The sequence below is a fragment of the Brachionichthys hirsutus genome, unplaced genomic scaffold (genome assembly GCF_040956055.1).
Source record: "Brachionichthys hirsutus isolate HB-005 unplaced genomic scaffold, CSIRO-AGI_Bhir_v1 contig_939, whole genome shotgun sequence".
Classification (NCBI taxonomy): Eukaryota; Metazoa; Chordata; class Actinopteri; order Lophiiformes; family Brachionichthyidae; genus Brachionichthys; species Brachionichthys hirsutus.
Genome location: NW_027180321.1, coordinates 142,978 through 152,483, shown reverse-complemented (window position 1 = coordinate 152,483; position 9,506 = coordinate 142,978). Strand labels below are relative to the sequence as shown.

The following is a 9,506-nucleotide window of genomic DNA, read 5'->3' as shown; positions in this document are numbered from 1 at the left end:
GAGTTCTTGAGGCAAATTCACCCTTTAAAACGAAGAGAGGAAAAATCAGCTGCACTTTGTGTAACATCTGTAGGTAGAACTGAATCAGATCATTTCAGGAAGTTTGGAGAAAGATTGGCAGGATTCACAAGCAAGGGAAGATGAGGGGAACTCTCAGGGATATTCCCTGATTTCCCTCATTGCCGCTGAGCCTGAGCTGTGGGCAGGAATCCAAATCAGACACACACAAACAAACACACACACACACACACACACACACACACATGCACGCAATGAGTAAGCAGAGAAGGCCATTAGACAGTAGGCCAGCCTCTTGAGACGATTCAACTCCAATTAAGAGTTAGCGAATTACAAGGCATGAAGTATCAATATAATACTATATATATATGAATAACTTAATTAAGTGTATTTGTTCAGCATGAGTTCCTGGTACCCTCTACACTACATCTGAAAAAAACTGACACACTTTCTGACAGACGTCTCTCTGCTCCAGCCTATTATACAGTTCCTCTCTGCTCAAAGTCACTTCAGTCATCAACGGGACACTCTCTGGTCCCAAGAGATATAGGAATGCTACAAGGCTACAGATCAGATTGAGATCTCAGATCAAAGCTGTTAGATTTTGCCCACACCCTAATAGGCGTTAACTAAAAATAGAATGTCTGAGCTCCATCTGATCCTTGACAAAATAGGGCAACTGTGGATATAAATGGATTCTAAGATCTGCAGAAATGCTTTTCAGACACATTTACAGTATTTATGCATGTTTCTTCAATGCCTGCAATTTTAGTTTGGAAAGGCTGTACCCTGCATTTGGTTAATGTCAATGGAAGAACAGCAACAGAACCGGACAAACGTGTTCTAAGGAATTTTAAAAATGTCAACTCAAAATTCATCATTTGCCCCAAATGACATTTTGTTGTGTGTACTATGTTCTGCAGTGACAATCAAAGATCCGTCTTCTTCTTATTCTAACTCGTCAAGGCAAGACTTTATTTTTGGTGTCATAGCTTTGGCATGGAGTTGGTGCAATGTAATATATCATGTCCTCTTTTACTGTACTTTGGAAAGGTTCAGTAGTTAATATAGTTAAATAAGTTATATACAAACAATGGCAGAATTCATACATGGTAGCACTGCTTTTGATTCTCCACTCCAGCCATTGTTGCATGGCGCTGATTGGGATTTGTTGGCGATGCAGGAGAGCTCATATCAGCCATTCTGCACCTGGACACCAGTGTTACACCAGTTGGCCCAGCCATTCTGCACCTGGGCAACGTTCCTCCCTCAAACACAAAGTGTGGGTTTAGTTCGTCCAAAGCTTAAATATGCTGTTAAACATAATTTGAGACATTTCTAAATGGCTAAACCTGGCGAATGTATTTAACAATCCTTTCAAGCATACTGGCATTTATCTTTCATGAACTTTCAAAAATAATAAAACGATTTATCTCAGGGTCTCGTACCTAAACTGTCAGCAGTTTCCTTATCATTTTGAAATGAAGACAATAATTGTTGCTCAACATAACACTGGGCGATTATTTTTTTTTGTTTTCTAGAGCTTGAACTCCACCTCAAGCAAGTTCTACGTTAGCAATGACAAACCAATTTCACATTCCTTCTAAGGGCTTGGAGTGTGTCTGAATTCATGCCTGTGAATTTGCTGGCACACACTTGCTTGTCATCTTGCTTGAGTGAGAGTGTGCTTGGGAAAGCAAGTGACATGGAAGAGTGCCAAGGAAGAATATAAAAGTTATATTAGGTGTTGTTGGCGTGTGGGCGTGTGGGCGTGGGATATGCAAATGCCAGCCTGGCATGATCCCGGAAAGGTAACCAATTGGAACAGATAAAGGAAGTTAGAATGGATAAACAGAGCCATTATAGTGAGCTAAGAGAAAGTGTGTCTGCATGATTCCTTCTCCTGTTCGTTTACAGGTATGTGAAGCCAAAGGTCTCATCTATTCTGCTTCGGATCTCCAGACACTAAATCACCGTGCTTTCAGTAGATCTGCGAGACGTCTATCAAGCCTGACTGAACCTTAAGCCACTGATCTGGTAGGATTCTAGACTGATTCTGAGTAACAACCTGCGAGTTATAAAAACGACTGAATGTATTATAATGGAAACACTCTGTCTACTATCGCACACGCATACTTATACCTACGTTGCTGCAACAAGCTTCGATTATTGAATGATGCCAAAGCTGAAATTGTAACAGGTTTCTACGTGGCAGTAATAGGCATCAGCAATTGTTAATGCACATCACAGTAGATGAAAAACTTTGGTTGAGTGTTTTGCCACAGTTGTAGTTTGTTTGTGGCATGGTACTTACTGTGTGTACTGTGTATAAGAGTTTGGCATATTAATTACCTGCCTTAAAGGCATGGCCAATATATTCAGGGGAGCAAGTGAAGTCTGTGTCACTAACCAAAGATTGTGTAGCCGTCTGAAGCAGGTGTTTCTATTCACATTGATTTCACATACAACAAAAAATTCACCTTTGTTTGCAATTAGTATGTTCAATAATGAATTAAAATTAAGTTTAAAGTGCTTTTTAGTACAAATCAAATTATATTTAGAAAGCAAGAACATACTGTTATGTACTGTATATATAAATGATAGCGATATAAAATTAATAAGCAGCAATCGTTCTTTTTGTATGTCTCATTGAGAATCAATTATAATGTAACTCACATAGGATTATACAAAATACTGGCTAAGAGCAGTGAAAAGTGAGATATAGCTCAGTTATTATGTCTGCATAACCTTTCACCACCTCTGTAGACAAAACAGTGGAACTATTTACGGTCTAGTCTAGACAAGATTGAAATTGGAATACTTGTAATAAAGTTTACAGCCTGCCTTTATTTAATTTTGTATGCAAGGACGTGACAACTTTTATTTGCTGGCACTCCTGCAGCAGCAAAGCATCGGCAATACAGTAGTAAAGTGTTGGGTGGACAGGGGATTTGATTTAGTTGAAGTGTCCAGCAACGACCAGCAGGTGGCACATATGTGCAGTGTTGCCTGCGGTCTCTCCTATCACTGCCTAGTGTTCATAATATATGATTGACCTTCTTCTTCATTATATATCCGTGATCAAAAGCTGAAGATGGTATCTAACGTTAAACAGCTGTAGTTCCAAATTTCCATCTGTATAAATACAGATGTGGCTGATGGGGCCTTAGTGACGTCATACCAACGGGTCATAGCCTCCAAGTGAAACGTTAAGTCTGAGAAGTCTACATTGAAGACAATGAAATAAACAAATCACATAAAATCAACGTACCATAAGTATAAGTATACTCAAAGAGTAGCAGCATCTTATGTACCGTTAATTATGGCATTTGAATCATTTGATAACGTGAAGATGGTGCAAGCAGAAGGAAACGTGTAGGAACACTGAAAAAAAAAAAAAGATGCACAAGTAAAATTGTTGATTCAATCAACAGCACCAGGCAAAAGGCCAGCAAATAAACAGGGAGGCCTGGGTATACGGGCAATGTGGCATGAAGGTAAACATTGTCATTTGCATACCATGAAATGGTCACATCGATGCTGGTTGAAAATCTTCCCATATAATATGGCACTGATATCAACAGTCAACATGGTTGTGCAATGAGATAGAATTGTTCAGGAATACAAATACACAGACATTTCCTGGATCCAGTGCATGAAGTGTTAACTCCACCAGCAGTAAGCAAAACTGTAAGAAAGACAAGTACAGTACTGTATATGTGGAATTGCTTTCCTATAAATATCAACCTCTACATTGAATTAAAATGTTGGTCTGATTCCATGACTTTAATTAACTCTTTATTTATTATTTGATTCACTTGGCCATTCATGGGTTTGAGACGCCGACATCACAAGTTTTAGCTTATTTTTCTATCTCCGGAAAACCTGATAGGGAAGCAGACTATATTGCATCTGCATTTTCGATGCAAAAAAAATCTGTATTTAACAAAAATATAACATTTTAATTAAAATGTTAATATATATATAAATATACAGATTACTATGATATTTAATTCGTTGTTTTTCCTTGTTCATGTATAGATCTAACCACATAAACTGCTCCTCTCCTGCCTCAGTCCCTGGGCCATGCTAAATCAGAGTAGAGCTGCAATATGAGCTCAACTCCATCCACCATCCTGGACAGTCAGCTGACCAATTGCTGGGGCCCTGCTACCTCCTACCCTGAAGGTGAGAGTCATGATCATTGCTGACACACTCTAATTGACACCTGTGTCAGGTTTTAGTCATGCACTCACAATTGACACAAATATGTTGATTAAATTGCTGAACAACATTATTTTTGTTCCTGCTGAATTATAGCAGTTTATTTTGCTGAAGCATTCTATTTACGCACTATTAAACATGCCAGTTCTCTCAATGGTTATGAAATGAAATGTATTTAGCAGTTACCTAATGATTTATTGCTCATCTGGTGATCCCGGAACTGTGAAACAAGGAATGGATTAGGGATTCTTGACTGAGAAGGACCTCAACAACTCTCAGATTAATTACTGATAGATTTATTCAGCAGATTAATTTATATTTGATGAGGCAATAATTTATGACAATGATTTAGAAAAATACTTTTTTTTTTTTACAATGATTTCTTATGCAAATGCTGATGTTTATGCAGGTCCGATGGTGATGTCCAGTTACACAAGTCGACTGTGGCCTTGTGACTCCCAGCCTCAGTTCTGGACTAAATATCAGGTGTGGGAGTGGCTGCAGCAGGTTATGGACATGCATCAGATTGATACCTCCAACATTCCCTTCCAAAACTTTGATATGGACGGCCACCAACTCTGCAGCATGAGCTACCAGGACTTTGTCCGTGCTGCAGGCAGTGTGGGACCCCTTCTGTTCCACAGCATCGCGGATCTCAAGTGGTCCGGAGTACCTGAAAGTCTGAGAGGTGGGCTAAAGGGGCCAGAAATACAATTACTGGTCCCAATTTAACAGAAGCTGGGCGATTTGTGTTGAGTTTAAATCACAGAAAAGGGGTCACACCTCACGTTGTACCAGGACAGTGCCTCTTTCATGGCTGAGGGCAAACAAAGGACAGAGGTGCTGTGAAGTGGAGAAACAAGCTAAGAATTGGCTCGTCCACTATCTTTAATTTGGGTTTGAAGGTTTAGATGGAGCATACAGGCCTGAAGTTTCATATTTTGGCTGCATAAACAACGTGGCTTCACGGAAATCAAAACAGTGAAATAATTTTGTGTGAGAGGATGTCACTGACAGTTCAATACACGTGAACAGGCGCAACAGGTTTAACCACTCTGAGACGAGCTCAGGCCAACCAGAACACAATGCTGCCATTGTTCCCAAACCACATTTTATTAAACCACGCTGTTGCCTTTTCATATGCATCAATTGATATTGTGAAACTATAATAAGTATGTGTAATTGCTGCATAAAGGTGAGGTTGTAAGAGTAATAATCTGTAACAATTTGATTAGATTTTTCTATGTTCCTTCCTGTTAAAAAATCAAAGACAAAGTAGGTACTTGTTCCACCGATCCATCCTTATATTATGAAAATAGTAAATGTGTTGGCTCGATTTGCACTGAAAACAAGTACCTAAAGTATTTTTTGTATTTTTAAACAGTACCCAGATAGCATAAAGTAATGAAAAGAATTGTATTTGAAATTTGAACCAAGTGATGCCCACAGTGTGACATGAAATTTAGGTCCCTTAAAACATTTTGCTGCAATTTTACAGTACCGGTAATTAAACAGCAGCAGCGTCATCTGCAAAGTACTGTTTTACTGAATTACACTTTATTACTAGAAATGTATAAGCAGATACTTGCATCAATGTATTCTATTTTTTTTTCTTTTGGTCACTATTATTTCTTTTATATGGTGCCATTCCTCCAAAATACAATAAATCTGACATTTCACCCTGGTTGCATTGCAGCATGCCACGTATAATGTTAAAGAAGTGCAATAGTATTCAGATTCCATGCTAAATTTGAATGAAAGTGTAAAGAAGCTATCAAAACTTCAACAAGAGTTGACAAAAATTCTCATTTTGAATATAAAAGCAAATCATCAAACAACTGACAAGTGAATAATCTGCTGCATGCTGACAACTACTTTCTTCTTTCATTGCACACCCACACAGGACAGCACCACGTAGAAATAGGGCAACTGGAACTCAAACCAGAATGTAAGTAAACAAATTAGGATTTGGGAAAGAAAAAAAACTTTGTCTGTTTGCTTGGATAAATCCAATGAATCCTTACAGAGGAATCGTGTTTTCTGTTCCTTTGTGTTTTTACGTTACAGTAGACTTCTGTCCATTCACAGATGTCAGCTATCCACCCGGAGGTAATGCAAATCTGTCACCCTGTTTTAACTCATTCTCACGCTTCAGTCAAAAATGGAATAGGAACACACACACAAAACATGGAAATACCAACTGTGCTTCTGTTCATTTAGAAATATACAACTCCCCGATTCACCCCCCCACACCTATTGCTTCTCCAACCCCTTCAAGCCCTGGTGAGTATTTCCCAAATTCATACAACATAATATAGTGCAGATAAAACAGTTTATCAATCATTTGATTCCTTTTTTGTCAGATATCAAAACTCCTTCCAGCTGTCCTGATCAGGTCAAACGACACAGTAAGAAATATATACATAAATGTTGATGTTTTTCTTTAGATGTTTGATGTTTTAATTCCTATTAAATTTCCTCTCTCCATAGACCCAAGGGGAACCCACTTGTGGGAGTTCATCAGAGACATTCTGCTGAACCCTGAAAGAAACCCGGGACTGATCAAATGGGAGGACAGGACAGAGGGAGTGTTCCGATTCTTAAAGTCAGAGGCAGTGGCACAGTTATGGGGCAAGAAGAAGAACAACAGTAGCATGACCTACGAAAAACTAAGTCGAGCAATGAGGTACACTTGTACACTATCCTACACATCGATAAATACAATTGTCATATAAAAGCTTTCCTTCATGGGGAGTAAAACTTGTTTGCAGGAAGAAAAAAACACATTACTGCACATTCTGTAGCTTCTAGAATCTGGGAGGAAGAATTTCACATTGCATTTTTGTTCCGAATCTAATTTACTTAAGCAGCTAACTGCACTTGCTCCCGGAATGAAAATGTTTAAAGGACTATAAAACACATATTGAAACAACTTGAGATAATTATAGGTTATAGGTTATCATTAAGGTTTAAAAATCAACGCAACCCTTTAAAGTGCACGCTTAACATTTCTTGCTGATGATTACTGAGAATTGACTTTTTGAACTGTTAAATGTTTGTTTTTTTGTTTTACTTTACTGAAGTGGTCATTTCCTCTGAAAATCTTCCATCTCCTTTAATAGTTAGGGCGTTTCATTCCAATGAACGCATCTAATGAGCTTAATGTCATTGTCGTGCAAAACACTGAAAACTGAGCAATGTGCCTGGTGTTCTCATTCTGGCTGCAAAGCTGCTTTTCTTTGTTTCATTGTGTTACAGCAGAAGGATTTGCAGCTTGATGCTATCAAGCTGCAGATTGGTGTTCCATTTTTAATAACAAAAGCGCAGGAATGCCTACCAAGCAAACTTATTTTCCTTTCTTTTGAGTGCATGATAAAGAACTTAGAGGGACTTTAAAAACTATTTTGAAAGAAAATATATTTTTCCAATCCAATGCAACAGACTGCAATGAAAATTGGGCTTGTCACTTTACTAAAACAAATTAACAAAGGTCGCCCAGTTGATGAAAGCACTGATTGAACATCCTGAGGTGGAATACATTCTCCATTGCCAATAGGCCACTCTTACGATACGCAGTTGTGCGAGTGCAACCCCTATATGTGGGAGCATTTCCACAATTACATTCCATATCAAAAATGAATGTGTGTTGATGAAGTGTCCGCATATCAGTCATTCCTTGTGGCCCACTAAAAGTTGCCATCATCTTTATATTCTTGTGAGGATTTTGCTCTGGATGCTGTCGGGTTGCTCATACCAGGTTACATCTTTATATATGTCTCTCCTCCGTGTCATGGATGAATAAATTACATTATAGCCTATAATCAGAATCCGCTGTTTCCCGAACCCCCCACCACCACCAGCACCACACACACAGAGAGAAAGACAATGACGCGAATGACACCTGTAGGTGCTTGTCAGACCCTGCAAAAACCAGTGTTACAAAAATAGCTTATAAAAATAGCTACATGCTAGAATGTAGAATGCAAGAATAGACCATTATAACATTGGGGCAGAGCATTTCTTAGGGATAATTTTACCTGTGAATGTGTACTGCAACAGTGAAATGTCACACAGAAATATTCAGTGTGAAATGTATAATCTGCTGAAGATTTGGAATTTTTCTTGGGATTTATAAAGTATCTATCTATCTAGAGCAGTGCACTATGTGGGGTCCGCTTAGATTAGATCAGAAGGCCGATGTTGGCTTGATACATTTAAAGTGTACACATTAGTGGTATCTAATCACCAGATTTAAAATATTCAAAGAATGCTTTTAAATGTGCAGTTTTTCTGACTTAGATCATATTTATTAGATCAGAAGGTCCTACGTTTTTAAAGTACACTGTCGTTCCACTGTCCTCTGTTACAGATACTACTACAAAAGGGAAATCCTCGAACGAGTAGATGGCCGCAGACTCGTTTACAAGTTTGGAAGGAATGCAAGAGGATGGAGGGAGTCAGAGAAGTGACAATTTATTTATTTATTATTTTTGCTTGACATTGTATGAAAATGTGATTTTTGTTTTTGCTTTCACTGTTTCTGGCCATTTTTAAGTTTGTTTGTTTTTTGTACAGTTTACATTTAACCATCTTATTTTCATTTTTTATTGAAATAGTAGCTAAAGTGATCAACTGTAAACCTGCTATATCTAATTCACATTCATTGAGCCATAGAGGACGTTTGTCATTTTTTGTTGATGTTTAATACAAAAATAAAGGGAGAGTGTTTTATTATATGAAACTCACTTTTTCAGAAGTGCTTTTGCATAATTTGGGTGTCGTTGTTTACATCTTGATACTTTTAATAGAAATTAGGTACAATATGACAAATATATAATCATTTTTCAAGCTACAATGCCAAATTGCATCACTCTTTGGCCAGAGGTCTATCGGGCCTAATCACAGAAAGTAACTTACAGTTTAAAGATTTTTTTTTTCCCACTGAATCTGCGATAAGCTTGTTTTTGAAGAGCAATGTGCCGTGAGATGAGCAGTTTCTGATTGCAATATTGTTACGTCACTTGACAAAAAGCAAACAATGCATTTCAGATTGAAGTGCCTTCAAGTTCCATTGTTAGATGCTGCCGCATTATTTACATTGAGCAATCACACTTTGTAATGTGTCTACAGCAGTGGCCTGTCAAATCAAAATCGCTGTGACAGCTATGTTCTGCTAGCAAGTCAATCAAGCAGTTATCATATAAAGTCGCAATTTCTTTGAAATGTGTTTGATGGACGTAAAGCACAGAATAAACTGCAAAATA

The 9,506-nt window shown here is 38.0% G+C and overlaps 1 protein-coding gene across 1 annotated transcript; it reads left to right on the top strand.

Annotated features, from left to right (window-relative positions):
• The first annotated feature begins 4,130 nt into the window (after positions 1–4,130).
• LOC137912691 (ETS homologous factor-like) lies at positions 4,131–9,506 on the top strand. Its single transcript, XM_068756825.1, has 8 exons — positions 4,131–4,206; positions 4,652–4,930; positions 6,146–6,190; positions 6,310–6,351; positions 6,463–6,525; positions 6,606–6,650; positions 6,733–6,928; positions 8,612–9,506. Exons 1-8 carry the CDS (start codon positions 4,131–4,133, stop codon positions 8,709–8,711), a joined length of 846 nt encoding a protein of 281 aa, XP_068612926.1. The 3' UTR covers positions 8,712–9,506.